The 20,522-nt window shown below is 36.2% G+C and overlaps 1 protein-coding gene across 1 annotated transcript in view; it reads right to left on the bottom strand.

Annotated features, from left to right (window-relative positions):
• The window catches only part of LOC148939255 (tudor domain-containing protein 7-like), a 191,575-nt gene that overhangs the window by 30,560 nt on the left and 140,493 nt on the right, over window positions 1-20,522 (bottom strand). Inside the window, exons 15-16 of the mRNA XM_089106653.1 lie at window positions 10,840-10,994; window positions 6,072-6,232 (exon numbers count right to left, since the gene is read on the bottom strand). Coding sequence (XP_088962779.1) covers window positions 6,072-6,232; window positions 10,840-10,994 — 316 coding nt within the window. The remainder of the gene's footprint in view (window positions 1-6,071; window positions 6,233-10,839; window positions 10,995-20,522) is intronic.

The following is a 20,522-nucleotide window of genomic DNA, read 5'->3' as shown; positions in this document are numbered from 1 at the left end:
TGGGGGCATATATGGTACTTATGGAAGGGATGCTCGTATAAACTTCGGAGAGGGCTCATTGGATTGGAAATTGAAAGTTCTTGTTCACTTTTAAGAGTCAAAAGAGGTTGGAGGGCAATTAGCCCCCCCCTCCCCCTCCACGCCCTAAAAGCATCAGATACAAATTTTGGGATATAAATTTTGTTAAAAATAGTTCAAAGTTCAGATAACAAAAACTCTGGGGTCGACAAAGCCCCCCCCCAGGGCCCGAGGGTAGGCGTTGTAAGTTATGCCCTGGGGGTATATTTGGTTGTTATGGAAGGGATGCTAGTATAAACTTCATAGAGGGCTCATTTGATTGGAAATTGAAAGTTGTAATTTACTTTTCTAAGAGTCAAAAGTGATCGGAGGGCAGCTAGCCTCCCCCACCATCCTTTTATTTTTTCCCAGGGGCACTTCATATAGAAGGGATCGTAAATACACTCTTAGACTACACTCGCTATACATGACAAATGAAACTCAGAGAGGAAAGAAAATAACAAAATGAAAAATAAAATCAAAAAAAGGTGAAAAAACGAGGATTTTATCAGCCAGTGGCGAACCATGAACGTCGTATAAACTTCAAAGGGGCTCATTCGATTGGAAATCGAGAGTTCGTTCCCTTTTTAAGAATCAAAAGTGATCGGAGGTCAACTAGCCCCACCCCACCAAAGCCCTTTTTTACCGAATACATCTGATAAAAATTTGAGGTTGTCATTTTGTTAAAAATAGTTCAAAAGTTCATATAACAAAAACTTCTTTACGTATGACCATTTCGTTAAAAATAGTTCAAAAGATCAAATAAGAAAAACTCCTGTGTCAACGCAACCCCCCAGGGCCCGGGCCAGGCGTTGTAAGTATTTCTCTGGGGGCATATATCGTACTTATGGAAGGTATGCTCGTATAAACTTTGGAGAGTACTCATTGGGATAGAAATTGAAAGTTTTAGATTAAATGTTAAGAGTAAAAAGAATTGAGAGGAAATCTAGCCCCCCCCCCTCCATGCTCTCTTTTCCTCAAACGCATCTGATAATAAGTTTTAGATATTCGTTTTTTCCAAAATAGTTCAAAGACCATATGATGAAAACTCCGGGGTCGACACAACCCCCCAGGTCCCGGAGGCAGGCGTTGTAAGTAATGATCCGGGGGCATATATAGTTCTTATGGAAGAGATGCTCGTATAAACTTCGGAGAGGGCTCATGATTGGATATTGAAAGTTCTCGTTCACTTTTTAAGAGTCAAAAAAGAAGGGCAACTAGCCACCCCTCTCCATGTCCTATTTTTCTCAAACCCATCCGATAAGAACTTTGAGAGAGCCATTTTTTTCAAAATGGTTCAAAGACCATATAATAAAAACTCCGGGGTCGACACAATCCTTCAGGGCCCGGGGTAAGCGGTGTAAGTTACGCAAAGAGGGCATATACAGCTGTTTTAGAAGGGATGCTCGTATCAACTTCAGAGAGGGCTCACTTGATTGGAAATTGAAAGTTCTAGTTCAGTTCTTAAGAGTCAAAAGAGAACTAAGGGCAACTATCCCCCCATGCCCCTTTTCCCCCCAAATGCATTCGATAAATATTTTGAGATAGTCATTTTGTTAAAAATAGTTCAAAAGTCAGATAAAAAACTGCGGTGTCGACCCAAACACCCAGGGCCCAGGGGCAGGCGTTGCAAGTTATGCCCAGGGGATATATATGGTTCTTATGGAAGGGATACTCGTATAAACTACAGAGACGGCTGATTTGAATGGAAATTGAAAGTTCTAGTTCAACTTTTAAGAGTCAAAAACGATCTGAGGGCCACTAGCACCCCACGCCCTTATTTCTCAAAGCCCATCCAATGCTAAATATGTTATAAGTCATTTTTTTTAGATACTTCAAATATCCGCTAACATAAAAACTTAAGTGTTAATAAAACCTACCTAGGACCAGGGAACAGACATTGTAAGCTATGTCCTGGGGCCGTATATTGTTCTTATGAAAGGGATGCTCGTATAAACTTCAAAAAGGGCTCATTCGATTGGAAATCGAGAGTTCTAGTGCCCTTTTTAGGAGTCAAAGTGATCGGAGGGTAACTAGCCCCCCTCAAAGCCCTTTTTTACCAAATACATCTGATAAAAATTTGGCGTAGCCATTTTGTTAGAAATAGTTAAAAGATCATACAACAAAAACTCCTTTACGTATGGCCATTTTGCTAAAAATAGTTCAAAGGTCAGATAAGAAAAACTCCTGTGTCGACACAACCCCCAAGGGCACGGGACAGGCGTTGTAAGCATTGCTCTGGGGGCATATATGGTACTTATGGAAGGTATACTCGAATAAACTTCGGAGAGGGCTCATTTCGTTGGAAATTGAAAGCTCTAGTTCACTTTTAAAGAGTCAAAAGATATCGGAGGGCAACTAGCCCCCCTCCATGCCCTTCTTTTTGCAAACCCATCTGATGAAAAATACGGGACAGTCATTTTTCAAAAATAGTTCAAATATCATATAATAAAAACTCCGGGGTCGACACAACCTCCCAGGACCCGGAGGCAGACGTTGTAAGTAATGCTCTGGGGGCATATATAGTTCTTATGGAAGAGATGCTCGTATAAACTTCGGAGAAGGCTCATATGATTGGAAATTGAAAGTTCTTGTTCACTTTTTAAGAGTCAAAAGATAAGGGCAACTAGCCGCCCCTCCCTCTCCACGTTCTACTTTCCTCAAACCCATCCGATAAGAACTTTGAGAGAGTAATTTTTTTCAAAATGGTTCAAAGATCATACAACGAAGACTCCGGGGTCGACACAATCCTTCAGGGCCTGGGGTAAGCGTTGTAAGTTATGTATGGAGGGCATATACAGCTGTTGTGGAAGGGATGCTCGTATAACTTCAGAGAGGGTTCACTTGATTTGAAATTGAAAGTTCTAGTTCAGCTCTTAAGAGTCAAATGGGATCAGAGGGCAACTATCCCCCCATGCCTCGTTTCCCCCAAATGCATCCGATAAAAACTTTGAGATAGCCATTTTGTTAAAAATAGTTCAAAAGTCAGATAATAAACTGCGGTGTCAACCTGACCACCCAGGGCCCAGGGGCAGGCGTTGCAAGTTATGCCCTGGGGACATATATGGTTCTTATGGAATTGATGCTCGTATAAACTTCAGAGAGGGCTGATTTGAATGGAAATTGAAAGTTCTAGTTCAACTTTTAAGAGTCAAAAAATATAGGAGGGCCCCTAGCCCCACACGCCCTTTTTTCTCCAAACCCATCCGATACTAGTTTTGAGATGGTCATTCTTTTCAAATAGTTCAAAGGTCAGAAAACAAAAACAAAATAGATAATAAAAAATATTTGTCTATTGTCTAAAACCTACTGCGTCATTAGCGCTTTACTGAATACTATATGTGTCTTGAACAGTCTTGGAAAGTATAAACAACATCAAATTGAATGTTTGATGTATAATGATATTAATTGTTGAAAGATCCATTAGCTCAAGAATTTATTTCACTGTAATTTAATTTTTATTTTCAATGCTGTAAGAACTGGAAAAGAAAATATTTGCAATATAATTCGTTTTCAGTTAAGCGCCAATGACGCAGTAGGCTTTTAGTTTTCATTTACAGTTAAGGAAGGGGGCAGTATCCAAACTCTTGTTTGTAGTGGAACTATATTCGTCTTGAACAACTTTAGAAAGAACTAATAAATTAAACTGAATATTTGATGTATAATGACATTAATTGCTGAAAGCTCTTCAGTTCAAAATTTTACTGTAATTTTAATGTTTATTTTCATTATTAAGTACAAAAAAAAATATTTGTAATAAAATTGGTTTTCAGCAAAGCACCAATGACGCAGTAAGTTTTAGACTTTTACAGTGAGAGAAGGAGGCGATACCCAAACTCTTGTTAGTAGTGATTTTTGTTCATTTCAAGTTTGATTTGCATATTCAATTTAAGTTTCACTCGTTTTAAGATTTATTTATTCATTTACGTTAATATCTATTGTATGTTTGTTGGCATTGATTGTTTATTTAATATCTGTTTGTTTTAAGTTTCATTCATACTTCAATAGCAAAATATTTCTTTTCGTTTGAAGCTTGATTTTCATATTCAATCAAAGCATTGCTCGCTTTAAGATCTATTTATTCATTTATATTATTACTTGTTGTATGTTTTTGGCTATGATTGTTTATTTAATTTTTCTACATTTTGGGTTTCATTTATTCTTTAATAGTAATTTCTGGTCGCTTTGAGTTTGAATTTTAACAGGTATTTGTATATACTCTTCTTTGAAAAACTCATTTTTTAGAAATTTTTTTTTTAAATTAATGTTGAAAAAATATCGAAACCGACAGAAGAAATATGGCGGATAGAAAAATGGAGAAATAGTTCTGAATTTTATCTAACATAATTGTGATAATTCAGTGTTTGTGGTTTACAAAACTTTAACAAACTGGATTTTATAATGAAATAGTAAGTTTGAAACCAATATTTTAACCCTTTTTATACCAAAACACATAGAAAGAGATTATCATTTTCAAGGATTCAAAAAAGGCTTAAAAATGAATTTGCAAGAAAAGCGATTATTATATTCAGAAAGAGCATAAAAAATGGCATCTACTGGTATCGTCACTTTATTTGTAGGTCAATAATATGAACTGCTCAAGATTTACCGGCATCTGATCTAGCATAGAGCGTTCTACCAACGGAAATGCAACGTCAATTCCAAACAAATACACATTCAAATGGGAATAAGTTCATTTGTTAGACAATGAAAACAGATACAAAAGTCTGGATATTTCGATATAAACGTACTAATGGGGATAAGTCCATTTATTAGACTGTGAAAACAGATACAAAAATCTGGATATTTCGATATAAGCGTTCAAATGCGTATAAGTCCATTTATTAGACAGTGAAAACAGATAAAAAAGTCTCAATGTTTCGATATAAGCGTTCAAATGGGGATAAGTCCATTTATTAGATAGTGAAAACAGATATAAAAGTCTGGATATTTCGAACACATATCCATCAATCGTCATCAGCAGATAACGTTTATTTGTTCGTCATAGAAAGGCATGAAGGTCTTGAAAAAAAAAACAACAACAACAAAAAAAAAACGAAAAAAAAACAACAAAAAAAAACAAAAACAAATATAAGGTATTACGTCGAAAAAAAAACAAAAAAAAAAACGCCATTTCTGTAACCATAAACATGGCTTCAGAACAGTTAGGGCTAACCATGATCATCCATATGGTCATTCAGAATAGTTAGGGATGGTTTACCATCCATATGGCCATTGTCAAATCTCTGTTGGTTGCTAATGAACTTGTTCACTGCGTACAAACGAGTAGGCACATAGTTAGCTCTGACAACCTGAACGAGGAAAAGCATAGAAAAGAATAGTTGAAAACACTTTCGTTTGGCATTGCATATCAGTCGGTAACTGCCTACTTAAGGTTATTTCATCAAGGTCATCTGTCGATTCCTTCAAGCAAAGGTTCAACAGGTGACAAAACCTTGTTTTTAAACTAGGCGAAAAACTAGCAGTGTATGAGACACTCTTGATGGGTCCGGCGTCACAAAATATATACTGAAAACATCAAAAAACTATTTTTTAGAATGATTAAGAATATTTTTTATTATTTTGAAATTATTTGAATAATAGAGAACCAAATAATAATTTAGAATAATTGTTTTAGAAAAATGCTTCTATTTGTTTTTAACAAGTAGTATTATTCCTCTAAAACGTCTAATGTTTCTTTACGTAAAGTAAACATTACCGTACGTGATGTGGTAACGTTTATTTTTCTTTTGTTAGTAATATTGTGTGGGAGACACATGTTGGAGATTTAATTGTTGTGTTTTCTGTGACCCATTTATTACTAATACAAATAATAAAAAAAAATCCACAAATTCCCTTCTAAAGGAGCTAAATTATTTAGAATAAACCTTGTCATTGTTATGCAAAAGAGTAGAAAACAGAGCCAGAAAGAAAACAGAAAAGAACAGAAAAAAAAGAGCAGAAAAGACAAATGATGAAAAACAGAAGAATATAAAAAGGATGAACCCACTTACCTATACCACAGTTCTTCGTATTTAAAAGCATAGCACTTCCCTGGTGTAGCGTTGGTAACGGAAAAATTTTTTCCAAATAGTAGCAAATTTTCATCTGTGTAATGTTCCGTCATTTCATCAGTTAAATTGTGAATTAGAGTTTGATCACGAAGCGACTGGATCTAGAACAAGAACACCTCAGCAACAAAGCCTTACACAGAAGAGATACCCCCCACAACCCCATACAAGGAGAAACTTGAAAAAGTGTAGAATAAATTTTTTTTAACTATTTCTAACGACACTTCTCGGAAATATCCGCAACCCAATTGTTCAGATTCACCGTCATGCGGTTAATATATATATATATATATATATATATATATATATATATATATATATATATATATATATATATAGTACATATATATATGTACATATATATATGTATATATATATACATATATATATATATATATATATATATATATATATATATATATATATATATATATATATATATATATATATATATATATATATATATATATATATATATATATATATATATATATATATATATATATATATATATATATAAAGTGATCAACATAGCCTTCGTGCGATCTCTAAGCAAGCTATACGACTCACCGCTGACTTAACTATTTAAGTGGTTGTGTTTATTTGATTATGTGAATTAATTTTAGCGTCAGCTATGTTTTTCTTTCTTTTCTTCTTTATTTTTATTATGCACTCCACTTTTTTCTTATTTTTAAGGTTTTTGTCCCTATAAAAACTTTCTTAGTTTTCTCATCATGGTAAAAAAAAAACCACTAAGAATCCCACTTTCAAAGCCGGTTGATTGTAAGCAATGGTGTTTGTTTTTCCATAAAAAAAATACAAATCTTTTGTTCCTCTAACTTATTAAGCAAAATTATTCATGCCTTCTACGTTCTGTTAGTTTTTAAATCCTATATATTAGACTACTGCTTCAATATGGCTGAAGCCCCTCACACGTATTTCATATGAAAAGAGTGCGTTCTTCTGTTCAATTAACTCTCAAAATATTAGCCTCGCCCTCAGTTCATAACAAGCACTTTTTTTTTCCAGGAACTCACTGACAATGCCATGAATTATGAGAAAAAGACAGGCAAATTTTTGTGGAATGATATTTAAATGAAGAAGGCAATTCAGTCTGTTGAAGCAGGAATGCCGTTGAGACAAGGTGAATCAACTTACAGCATTAGCAAATCTGCTATTCAGAGATACAAGTGCAAGCTTGCCGCCCTGTCAGCTGAAGAAAAGGAAGCTATGTCACTTGTCCCCAATTATCGTCACAGACAGGTCTTCACTGGTGAACATGAGGCAAAGCGTGAAGATTATCTCATACGAGCTTCCAAGCTCCATTACGGCTTCCACAGTACTCAGTTCCGCCAGTTTGCTTGGAAGTATGCAGGGGCGAATATCCCTCCACATAGGATGCCAAAATAATGGCAGGTGACACCTGGCTAGATGGATTTAAAGTTCGAAATCCGTCTTTGAGCTTGCGTTCTCCTGAAGCAACAAGCATAGCCAGAGGAACAAGCTTCAACAAGCATAACCTAAAACTTTTCATGGACAACTTAGAAAAAGTTATTGTAGAGCAGAGGGTTTCTCCTTCTTAGATCTACAATGTTAACGAAACGGGGTTGACAACTGTGCATCGACCTTTGAAGGTGTTTGCCCAGAAAGGGGAAAAGCAAGTTGGCCAGTGTACTTCTGGGGAGCGTGGACCCTTGGTAACTTTGATTGGCTGCATAAGTGCCATAGGAAATCACGCTCCGCCACTCCTGATCTTCCCGAGAGAAGGGACTACCTCGACAGCGCATCACCCTTCTCTAGACAGCGTTTAGGCGTCACTCTCTGCCGCCCATATCTTCTGCTTCTGAGACGGACCCAAGAGGAAATATCATGGGGAAGCCAGTCATCGCCCATTCTCACCATAAGCCCCCATTCACGCCGTTGCTTGTTTATCAGTCACAAGTGGCTGTTTAGCCTTTTCCCAGGTAAAGGCGTCAGTGATTCTATCTGTCCAGTAAATATCGAGGATGCATCTGAAATAATTATTCTCAAATCCCTTGATTAAGTTTTCAAGCTGTTTAGTCAATACCCAAGATCCGTATCCGTATCCATGACCTGGATCTGTACATCAACACGGAGAGAATGTTGCTGTAAATAAGATGAACTCTAAGTTTCAATGATTACGCTGCCGTGCTTCTTTTTTTCTTAAATTGCCCAAAGCATTTCCAGTACAAGTAACGGGTACAGTAATTGGGCACTCAAGAGGCGGGACAACTAGGGTCTTAACGCTGTTAGGCATATTTCGCTTTCTTTGCGCAGACTGACAGTCTAGCTCAACCAGTCCTGTTTAAGATTTCAATTATACTTCACAGCAGATCTTCTCTTAGATGGTCAAAACAGTCCTAGCCGAGTGGTTAGCGCTCCAGACTTGAAATCCTGAGGTCGGGGATTCGAGTCCTGGTGTCGCTGGTGATTTGATTTGGAACGGGGGTCAATGGTGTGACCCTGTAAGATCAACAGGAGTCGACCAAGCTCTAAAGGGGTACCTGGAGAAAGGGAGGAAAAACATATGAAGCACCGGATGATTTGTCCCCAGCCACGCATTGAGCTCCCGGCCGAAGGCAGCAAATCAGGAGGTCGTTACCTGGGCAACACAGACCATTGTTCAGCACGCGAAAAAGTTTCTTTTTAAAGGTTAAAACAGTGATAAGAGAGTTCAGTCATCAGCTAAATCTCTGTTAAAGAGTGCAACTTTGCTTCACTTGGATTTCACCGAGCAGAGCCAATGAGAATAGCAAACAGCACTGGTGACAAATTATGTCCCTGTCGGACACCAGAGTTTAACCTGAACCGATTTGTTCAGGCTCCCCGACTCAAATATAAGCAAAAACAGCCAAATCAAAGTAAAAATTTGATCAAAGTGGGATACCCACCAACCACACCCTCACTCCCCCTTGAGACCACTCTTCGTCAACCACTTTTCACCGAGCAGAGCCAATGAGAATAGCAAACAGCACTGGTGACAAATTATGTCCCTGTCGGACACCAGAGTTTAACCTGAACCGATTTGTTCAGGCTCCCCGACTCAAATATAAGCAAAAACAGCCAAATCAAAGTAAAAATTTGATCAAAGTGGGATACCCACCAACCACACCCTCACTCCCCCTTGGAACCACTCTTCGTCAACCTCCCCCTCACCTTGAAGAATAACAAAATAAATATTAGGATCCAAGAAATAGAAAAAGAAAACACACAAAAAAGAACTAAAAGCACAAAGTGAAAAGAGGTATAGCACAAAAGAAGTAAAAATAAGTAAAACACAAAAGAAGTAAAAACACAAAGTAAAAGGAAAAAAAGCACACCACTCTGCGTAAGATCAACAGGAGTCGACCAAGCTCTAAAGGGGTACCTGGAGAAAGGGAGGAAAAACATATGAAGCACCGGATGATTTGTCCCCAGCCACGCATTGAACTCCCGGCCGAAGGCAGCGAATCAGGAGGTCGTTACCTGGGCAACGCAGACCATTGTTCAGCACGCGAAAAAGTTTCTTTTTAAAGGTTAAAACAGTGATAAGAGAGTTCAGTCATCAGCTAAATCTCTGTTAAAGAGTGCAACATTGGTTCACTTGGATTTCACCGAGCAGAGCCAATGAGAATAGCAAACAGCACTGGTGACAAATTATGTCCCTGTCGGACACCAGAGTTTAACCTGAACCGATTTGTTCAGGCTCCCCGACTCAAATATAAGCAAAAACAGCCAAATCAAAGTAAAAATTTGATCAAAGTGGGAAACCCACAAACCCACCCTTACTCCCCCTTGGAACCACTCCGCGTCAACCTCCCCCTCACCTTGAAGAATAACAAAATAAATATTAGGATCCAAGAAATAGAAGAAGAAAAAACACACAAAAGAACTAAAAGCACAAAGTGAAAAGAGGTATAGCACAAAAGAAGTAAAAAGAAGTAAAACACAAAAGAAGTAAAAACACAAAGTAAAAGGAAAAAAAGGAAACCACTCTGCGTAAGATCAACAGGAGTCGACCAAGCTCTAAAGGGGTACCTGGAGAAAAGGAGGAAAAACATATGAAGCACCGGATGATTTGTCCCCAGCCACGCATTGAACTCCCGGCCGAAGGCAGCGAATCAGGAGGTCGTTACCTGGGCAACGCAGACCATTGTTCAGCACGCGAAAAAGTTTCTTTTTAAAGGTTAAAACAGTGATAAGAGAGTTCAGTCATCAGCTAAATCTCTGTTAAAGAGTGCAACATTGGTTCACTTGGATTTCACCGAGCAGAGCCAATGAGAATAGCAAACAGCACTGGTGACAAATTATGTCCCTGTCGGACACCAGAGTTTAACCTGAACCGATTTGTTCAGGCTCCCCGACTCAAATATAAGCAAAAACAGCCAAATCAAAGTAAAAATTTGATCAAAGTGGGAAACCCACAAACCCACCCTTACTCCCCCTTGGAACCACTCCTCGTCAACCTCCCCCTCACCTTGAAGAATAACAAAATAAATATTAGGATCCAAGAAATAGAAAAAGAAAACACACAAAAAAGAACTAAAAGCACAAAGTGAAAAGAGGTATAGCACAAAAGAAGTAAAAAGAAGTAAAACACAAAAGAAGTAAAAACACAAAGTAAAAGGAAAAAAAGCATAAAAGAAGTAAAAACACAAAGTAAAAAGATGAAGAAAACACAAAAGAACAAGCAAAGTAAAGATATTATTACCCAAAATCTACTCGGTGAAACTACAACTGTAGCAATGACATCTATAAACGGATCACGAGTAACATCAGGCACTGGAAAAGGTGGTATTATCATACCTTCAAGGGCTACAACATGCAAACCATCCTCTCTTGATAAGTTCAATTGTCTCATGTTTCCTATAATAAATATAACGAATAAACAAAGTAATAAGTCAAATTAAATAAATAATAAATATTAAATAATAGATAAAAGGAATAAAACACCATAAGTATATCGGTCATCAGAATTAACACATAGTAAGTAAAATGTTTTTCAGGAACCATATTTCGAATTCAAAAAAGAAAAGAAGAAAGAGACAATGAATACCTCAATATTCCATACTAAAAATACAGAAAGTGAGGAAAACTAGTCCGCAATTATATTTTGAAGTTTATTGGTTGGAGGAAAAACTGCGGTGTCACAAACTATTAGCCTACTGCTGTTTCCAAAACTGAAGGATGTATATCATATTCCAATAATTCCTATCCGTAATTAAAGTAACGCAAATAAGGTTTAGGTGAGAGTAGTTTACGAAAATTTTATTTTGGTTGAATAAATGAATTATGTTAAGAAGTCTTTGAACTAGGTGTATTAGAACATGTTATGTCCTGTCCACACAAGTCTCCTCAGTCCCTTACGCTCCCGCCTTTGCCATAAGTGTTCGTCACTTCAACCAATGGATGAATATTCTCTAGAATCGATTCACTGTCACACTCGACTCCAACGTCTAAACACACACTAAAATTATTACTATTTTATTATATTATTATATATTATCTTATTTTATAATTATTTTGGATATGCAGCTATTCAGCAGCTCAAACACTGAGGTTGAGCTTACATTGAGCTTAAATTATTACTATTTTATTATATTATTATTATTATATATTATCTTATTTTATAATTATTTTGGATATGCAGCTATTCAGCAGCTCAAACACATGAGGTTGAGCTAATATCCACAGTCCGGGGTAGTTCATTTCTTCTTTTATAGACTGGTACCTCTTTCCTTTTGGACCTTGACGTTTATACTATTTTTTATCTCAAATATTTGTTATTTTCCCTCGAAACATGACTGTGTGGGGCCAGGAAGGGCCGTCTTTTGGAAGAGTTTTTTATTCTTTTAATTTCAGTTTTCAAATTAACTAAAAGTAAATTTTAAAAGTGAGTAAATGATTAGTGTTCACATTATAGATATAGAATATAGATATATTTCTCACAAAAGCTCCAGGGGCCATGAATAATACAAATACAACAAAACGCATAAAACATAATAGTAAGTTCAAATACCTTTGAAAATAACACTACGATAGAAAACCCTCCTTATGTCTCATCCCCACACTCACAAAATTTCCCCTAATATCCACTTTGCAACTACTTCTTATTTTATTTTCTAAACACCTTCTATCCATGACATCCCTCCCAAAAATATCCCTTCTAAGTACCTCCAGTTCTTCACAATAACACATAAAATGTTCTCAATCTTCAGACTCCCCACACATAAGACAAGAGAAAGGACCACTCCGTACCTTAACACTCTCTAAATCCTTTCTTCTCCCCCCCCCAAAGCGGCATAAAATTCCCTCTTACTGATAAGACCCATATTAAAGTATCAATTTGGAGCCCAAATTTGAGATATATTTCTTCTCCCCAGGCATTTTCAATGTTTCTATATATTCCAAGGGATCTCTTGATCTTGTAGCACTTTTCCCACAGCTTTTGCAATCAATCCTGTTTCCACCCCTGGTCCAATGCCGTCATTCCACCAGCCTGATAGCCCACATTTGTCTAATATACTCTTAATTTGCGCAGGTCAAGAATCTTTTCTTTTGTCCCATAACATTTCATTGAAAGAATTTTTTGTTAACCGATAATCTGGCATAGCAATAATGTTTTCCCAATAACCTACCATGCGTACTAACCGTTTATTTCTTAAGTTAAAACGACCCAGGTCACCCTTTATAACAATGCTATTAAAATTTTTATCTAACCCTAATAATCTTTAAAAATAATGTAGCTGTATCCTCTCCATTTCCATCCCCCTTTTGTGTCCCCATATTTCTGCCCCATAATGTATAGCAGGTTCTAATCTACTTGCAAAAATACGCTTTTGTAGCTTGATATCCTTTGCTCCTATATCCTTTATAAAACTTTTTAAAAATATACTAGTTAAACTTTTGCCTTTACTTGACATTAGAGCTAAGTCTCTTATCCGCTTATCATTTGGAACAAGCCTACAGCCTAGGTAAGCATACTCTTTCACTACTTTTATAACTCTGCTCTCGTAAGTAAAATTGTCTTCAGATGTCTTCACTTCCCTTGCAAAAACCATTATTGTTGACTTCTCTAGATTTAAAACCAGTCTCTTTTCCTTAAAATACTTTTTCTACACTCTCTACTGCATGCTGCAGATTCTCTCTACTATTTGCCATAGTAGTATTCTCAAATATTCTCCAAGCATAATTGATTACATTTTAACTAGTATGTCTTTGAGTGATTAAATAAAAAAAAACAAGTTTTTTAAACTGAAAGTAAGGAGCGGCATTAAAACTTAAAACTAACAGAAATTATTCCGTATATGAAAGGGGCAGTCCCCTCCTCAAAGCCTCGCTCTTTACGCTAAAGTTTTTTATTGTTTTAAAAAATAGAGTTGCGAGAAAGAGTCAAACTTTATCGTAAAGAGCGAGGCGTTGAGGAGGGGACAGCCCCTTTCATATACGGAATAATTTCTGTTAGTTTTAAGTTTTAATGTCGCTCCTTACTTTCAGTTTAAAAAACTTGTTTTTTTTATTTAATTTCTGATCGTTTTTTAGTTAATGCAGCTTTTATTTGCATAAAAATTTTACTTTTCTTTTGCTAAATGGATGTCTTTACAAATTAACTTACGTAACTAACTTCTATATTCGTATATTTTTCTTCTGGCAAAAAATACAGAGTTGCAGATTTTTGCAGATATGAGCTTGAAACCTATGAAATAGGGTTTTCTGATACGCTGAATCTGACGGTGTGATTTTCATTAAAATTCTTTCACTTGTAGGGGATGTTTCCCCCTCTTTAAAAAATCGAGTAAATTTTCTCAGGCTCGTAGCCTTTGATGAGTAACACTAAACTTAATAAAATTTATATATTTAGGATCAGCATTATAAACACATTCTTTTGATACATTTATTGACATCAAAATTCTGTTTTTAAAAGTTCCGATTACTATTAAGCCGTATCGCTTGTTTTTTTTTATTGTTTTTTTTATTACGTATATGTTATTAGGTATATGAGGGGGTTCTCCCCTTAGTCAATACCACGCTCTTTACGTTAAAAGTTAAAAAAAAATGTTTATTCACAAACCCCTGAATAACAATGGCCTTTTAATTAGAATAGATAGCTATTTTTAAAGAACTAAAAAAAACTGTTGCGTAATGTGGGAGGTTTTGAGTTGGGGGAGAACCCCCTCACATACGTTATAATTTCTGTTCGTTTTAAGTTCTAATATTCCTTCTTACATTTCAGTTGAAAAAACTTGTTTTTTTTTATTTAATTTCTGCTCGTTTTTCAATTAATGCCAGGAAATCCGGCGCCCCCTTCATAGAAATGTCCCTTACCCCAAAGAAACATCCTCTACGGAAATATTCTCCAGAGTAACCCCCTCCTCTAGCCCCCCCTCCAGAAAAAATCCTTCCTGAAAATGGTTGTATACTTCCCAATAACCAATAAATAATGCTGGCAAGTCCGGCGCCCCCTTCATGGCAATTTCCCTTCCCCCATGAAAACTTCCTTCATGAACAGATCCTCCACCATAAACACCGACCCACCCTACCCTCCCACAACCACAAAAAAACCCTCCTGAAAACTTCTGTATACTTCCCAATAACCAATACTATATGTTAACATTGGGTAAAGTTCATAACTTTTAGCCCTCCCTCTGGGAACTTCGTTGGATTAAGTCATCCTAAAAGACATATTTATCATATTTTCAACCATGGTAAACAAACTGGCTATATCAAAATTTTGATCGGGTGACTTTGGCAAAAAATAAGTGTGGGAGGGGGCCTAGCTGCTCTCCATTTTTTTGGTACTTAAAAAGGGCACTATAACATCTAGTTTCCGTTCGAATGAGCTTACCTACCATATTTTATGGCGACTTGCTGATGTAATCACCTCTGGAAAAAAAAACAACAAAAAAAAAACAAATAAACACACATCCATGATCTTTCTTCGGGCAGAAAATGGAAAATTCCACATTTTTGCAGATAGGAGCTTGAAAACTCTACAGTTGAGTTCGCTGATACGCTGAATATGATGGTGGGATTTTCATTAAGGCCCTATAACTTTTAGAGGGTCTTTTCCCCATTTTTTCGAAAATCAGCCAAATTTTCTCAGGCGCTTAACTTTTGATGGGTAGCACTAAACTTGATGAAAGTTATATATTTGAAATCAGCATTGAAATTTGATTCTTTTGATATATCTATTGGTATCAAAAACCCGTTTTCTAGAGTTTCGGTTACCATTGAGCCGGGTCGCTCCTTACTTACAGTTCGTTACCACGAACTGTTTGAAAGGGTGGTAGATTTTGGTGTATTAATGGTCGCAGGTTCCAATCACTGCAATTTTAGAGGTCGTGGAAGCAGCCTCAACAATTAAGGAGCATAGTAGTAAAAGTAGATCTCAACCGTGGGGGGGGGGTGGACTTCATAAAAGACTAAGAGTGGAGCAAAATGATAAGAATAATTTTGAAGAATTAATGAGGGAATTAAGTAATCAGGATATACTTGATAGTAGTCTAGACTTAGACCAATAACGGAATGTTGAGTCAGTGTTAGAAATTCTGGGTATGGAAGTTCATGGCGCAGAAGAGAAAATTTGCAAAAATAGATGGAATCAGGATATTAGGACATTCTATGATGATGAGTGTAGGAATAAAAGGGAGGAACTTTGGGAGGTACTTAAGGTATGAAATTAAATGAAGAAGGAGATTATTTTCAACTACTGTATCAGAATTACAAGAGAGAGAGAAAGGAATATAAGAATCTTATAAAGGTAAAAAAAGGAAGTTTGAGATGGAAAAAGCTGAAAGGCTAAGGTTAGTCTTTATAAAAATGAATCATAAGAGTTTTGGAAGCTTGTCAAAGAATCAACTGGGAATAAATATGAAGAAAAAGGTACAGTCGAGGCAACAAGATGGCCGGACTACTTAGAAAATAAATAATTAGAAGAAATCAGGAGCTAAACATCCGATGGAAATTTAATGTGCGGGGACATGTTTGAGGAAGAAATTATAGAGAGACCGATGAAGGAAGAGGACTACGAACTGTTAAAATATGTCACCGAGGATGAAATAGTTAAGACCATGAGAAAATGAAGGGTAATTCAGCTCCTGGTTTAGACAGAATTCCAATGCAAGTACGGAAATGAATAAAAGAATGGGTCATCCAAATCATCGCTTTAACATTTTCGTCCATTATCAACAACCCCCAATTATCAAAGTCATACAATGCATCGGTCACGATACCCTTATATAAAAAAGGAGATAACATGGATCTCAGAAATTGCTTTAAGATCAGCTTGGGCAATGGCGTAAGCAAGCTTATTGCGAAAGTGTTAGGGAATAGATTAAATAAGTGGCTAGAAAAATCACAGAAAGTTATCGAAATACAAGCTAGTACTATAAATCAAATTTTTATTTTAACCAGTCTAATTAGGAAATATACCAGGAAAAAATAGGATGAGTTGTTTGTGGTCTTTTCGGACTTAAAAGGTGCTTTCGATAGTTTAAATAGGGAAATTCTTATGCATTGTTTGATTAATTTAGGATTATCGCGTCAGTTTGTGCGAATTTCATTGCAAATGCATTTGACGGTAAAGTTTGTTGTGCGGGTTAGTAAGGAAACATCGAGGGAAATATTTACCAGGTTAGGGGTAAAACAAGGTTGTACTTTGTCTCCGAAGTTATTTTCGTTGTATATTAATGACATTGAAAGCTATTTAAGGGAAAGGAAAGTAAGTGAATTGCAATACGTGATGGTAAGACAGCTAACCTTATTGATTATGTTATTGTAAACCGAAGACTGGCAGAATCAATACAAGATACTAGGGTATATAGGAGTGCCGTTATTGATGTCAAGAGTAAAGATCAACATCTAGTAGTGTCAAGGGTTAATTTAAAGCTGAAATATCGGAAAGGTCCCGGAACTACCTTCCGGGAAGTTATGATGTTGGTAGAGTCCAGGATAAGAATTTGAGAAAAAACTTTCCAGGAACAGTTGAATACTAAACTTAAGAGTTTAAAATTTGAAAATGTGGAAGACGGTTGGAATAATTTTAAAAAAATAATTTTTGAAGTTGCTGAAGGTGTCTTAGGGAAAAAAGCTAGAACTGCAGCTAAGAATATTAGTAAAAAAGCTTTATAATTGATAGAAAGGAGAAAGAACTTGTATAAGAATTACTTTAGTGATAGATTATATGAAAACAAAAGAAAGTAAAGAAAATGGAGAAGGCGTTAAAATATGAACTAAGGAGGTGTGAAGTAAAGGAAATGGGTAAAATTGCCAATGATCTGGAATATGCAGCTAGAAGGTATAATAGTAAAATATTGTACTGGCATGTTAACAAATTGACATTTTAAGAATTTGCTTAACCGAGATAGAGTTGAAGGAAGAGATATAGAGGAAAATGAAAAAATTTGTGACACCTTGGATGTGAAGGAAGATTTGTTTTGTGAGGAGGAATTAGCGACAGTACTAAAAGGATTAAAAAATAATAAGGTTCCAGGTGCTGATAGGGTGGTAAATGAGTTTCTTAAATATGGTGGCTTTGAGGTTAGAAATAGCTTACTGAAGATTATGAATATGATTTTTGAAAAAGGGAAAGTACCAAATGATTTTAGGAAACTTTAATTAAGCCACTTTATAAGAAAGGTGATAAAAGTGAGCGTGGTAATTATCGAGGGATTAGTCTGGTCTCTGTATGTAGTAAATTACTTAGTAATATGATACTGTTTAGACTAAGAGATGCTGTAGACAAAGCTTGAGGAGAAGAATATTGCGGTTTTAGAATATGTAGTGGACGTGTTGACGAAATTTTCACTCTTAGGCTAAAAATTGAAAAGTGCATTAATTTTGAAACGACTTTGGTCCTCATTCTTATACATTATGAGCAAGCGTTCGATTCTGTTTATAGAAGAGCTTTAGTAAAGGTTTTATCATTGTATGGTATACCAGACAAAAACATTAAAGTGGTCAGCGCTATGCGCGAGATTAAAACTGCTGCGGTTAAGGTAGGAAATGAGGTTAGCTGCTGGTTTTGTATTAAATCAGGAGTTAAGCAGGGTTGTGTTCTATCCCCCTTTATATGGATTATTTTGATGGACTTTGTCATAAGGAGGACAGGAAAGGCATTGGGAAACCACCGAACCACATGGGAAGGAAAAAATCTCCTGGACGTAGATTATGCTGACGATAAAAGCATCCTAGATGAAAGTGTGAGCAAAATAAATTAAGTTTTAAAGATTTCGTGAGCACAGGGGGCTAGAATAGGTTTGAAAAGTTATTTTAAAAAGACAAAGTCACTAAGGCTTGGAACAAGTGAAGATGAAAAGGTGAATTTGGGTAATGGAAAGATTGATCAGGCGGACAGCTTCACTTATCTTGGTAGTATTATTAGTAAATATGGTTGGAGCAGTGAAGATGTCAAAAGTACAATAGCCAAGGCTCAAGGTGTTTTTTCACAGTTAAAAAAAAAGTTTGGAAAAATAGGAGAATAAATCTACAGATCAAAATTAGAGTATTAAAAGCGAAAGTAACAGCAGTAGCAAGTATACATCTGATGTACGAGTGCTCCGAAAAGCGGAGGAATATATGCTAGATAATTTCCAAAAAAAATTCTTAAGGATTGTTCTGGGTACCCAGCTGAATGACCGTATTTCAATCAATGGGTTATACAAAAGAGTGGTTCAATACCGCTCTCAATGGTTACAATTAAAGAAAGGTTGAGGTGGCTAGGGCACGTTGTGCGGATGAAGGATGACAGATTGCCGAAGATTGTTTATTTTCGGCCAACCGTCTAGGGCTAAACGGAAAGCAGGTCGTCCCCGTTTGGGGTGGGAGGACGTCATAAAGAAAGATTTAAAGGAAATGAGAACTTCATGGGCGGGCGTAAAAAGGGAGGCTTTGAATAGATTGGGATGGAGGAGGAGCGTGCGTAGCTGTGCTGGCCTCAGGCAGCTAGGTGCTGCGGTGAGTTGCTAGTAGTAGTAGTAGTAGTAATTATTTGATAAAAAATTGGCTGCACTTTTGTACGCCGATGATATAGCTTTATATCTAATCATTTAGTCGTGTTTTTAAACGATTAATTAAAAAAAAACTTTTCCCACAAAACAAGTTTTTCAAACAAAGTAAAGAACTGCATTAAACCAAAAATGAACAAAAATAGAATCAAATAATCTACCAAGCATACAACTACAAGAAATCAGTATCAATAAATAAATGAAACCCAAAACAAACAGAAATTAAAATAAATAACAGAGTCAAACTCAAAACGAGCAAAAATTGATATGAGTAGGATTCTAAACCCCATGCTTTCTGAAAGCCAGAATATAATTTGTACTTTACTGAAAAAAATTCAAATGAATTTACTGGAAAAAAATGTGCATTGTCAGTTTAGTATACATATGCCGATATTTATTGATTAAAATCTTAATTAATTTTTGATTTCTTAGAGTTATAAAAAAGAAACCATTTAAAAGAATTTTTTTTTAGTAGAGTACAAATGATATTTTGGCTTTTAGAAAGCATGGGGAACTCTACTCATATTAATTTCTACTCGTTTTGAGTTTTAGTGTTTTATTTATATCAATTTCTGTTTGTTTTGGGTTTCATTCATTTATTGATACTGATTTGTGATAATTGTATGCTTGGTAGATAATTTCATTCTATTTTTGTTCATTTTTGGTTGAATGGAGTTCTTTACTTTTTTTTTTTTTGAAAAACGTATTTTGTGGAAAAAGTTTGTTCTTTAAATAACATGGTATTGTTAAGGGAGAAAGACGGAGCCTCTTCTGAAGTTAAACTGCCGTTCCTTCCATAAAAACCTTAAATACCCATTGGGAAAAATTACAACCCCTGCCCCTAATCTCTTAGGTTTGTTTCTACCCCAAAATCCTTGTCATATGATATTTAGACATTTTGAATAGAATGGCTATCTCAAAATTTCTATTAGATACATTTCGGGACAATACGACGTGTGTAGGGGGTAGGAGGGGATAACTGCCATTTGATCGCTTTGACTCTTAAAAATAGCACTAGAGCGTCTGATTACCAATCCAATGAGCCCCCTTCGAAGTTTATATGACCGCGCTTTCCATAAAAATCTTATATGTCCCCAGGGCATAACTTACAACCCTTGCCCTGAGGGCTGGGAGGATTTTTTATCCTCAAAAACATAATTTTGATGTATGTGTTTGGGGAAATGATGGGCCTGGAGGGGGGGGGGCATTTGCCCTCTGATCACTTTCGAGTGATAAAAAAGGCTCTAGTCCTCTCAATTACCAATCGAATGAGCTCTTTTTAAAGCTTCTATGAAAACCTTATATGCCCCAAGGGCATAACTTAGGACGCTTGTTTTGAGGGCTGTGGGGGAAGGGTTGTCATCCTCAAAGACATAATTTCCCGACCTTT

The sequence above is a fragment of the Artemia sp. Qi Xiang Cuo genome, chromosome 21 (genome assembly GCF_049724085.1).
Source record: "Artemia sp. Qi Xiang Cuo chromosome 21, ASM4972408v1, whole genome shotgun sequence".
Lineage (NCBI taxonomy): Eukaryota > Metazoa > Arthropoda > Branchiopoda > Anostraca > Artemiidae > Artemia > Artemia sp. Qi Xiang Cuo.
This window is presented reverse-complemented; position numbering and strand designations above follow the sequence as displayed.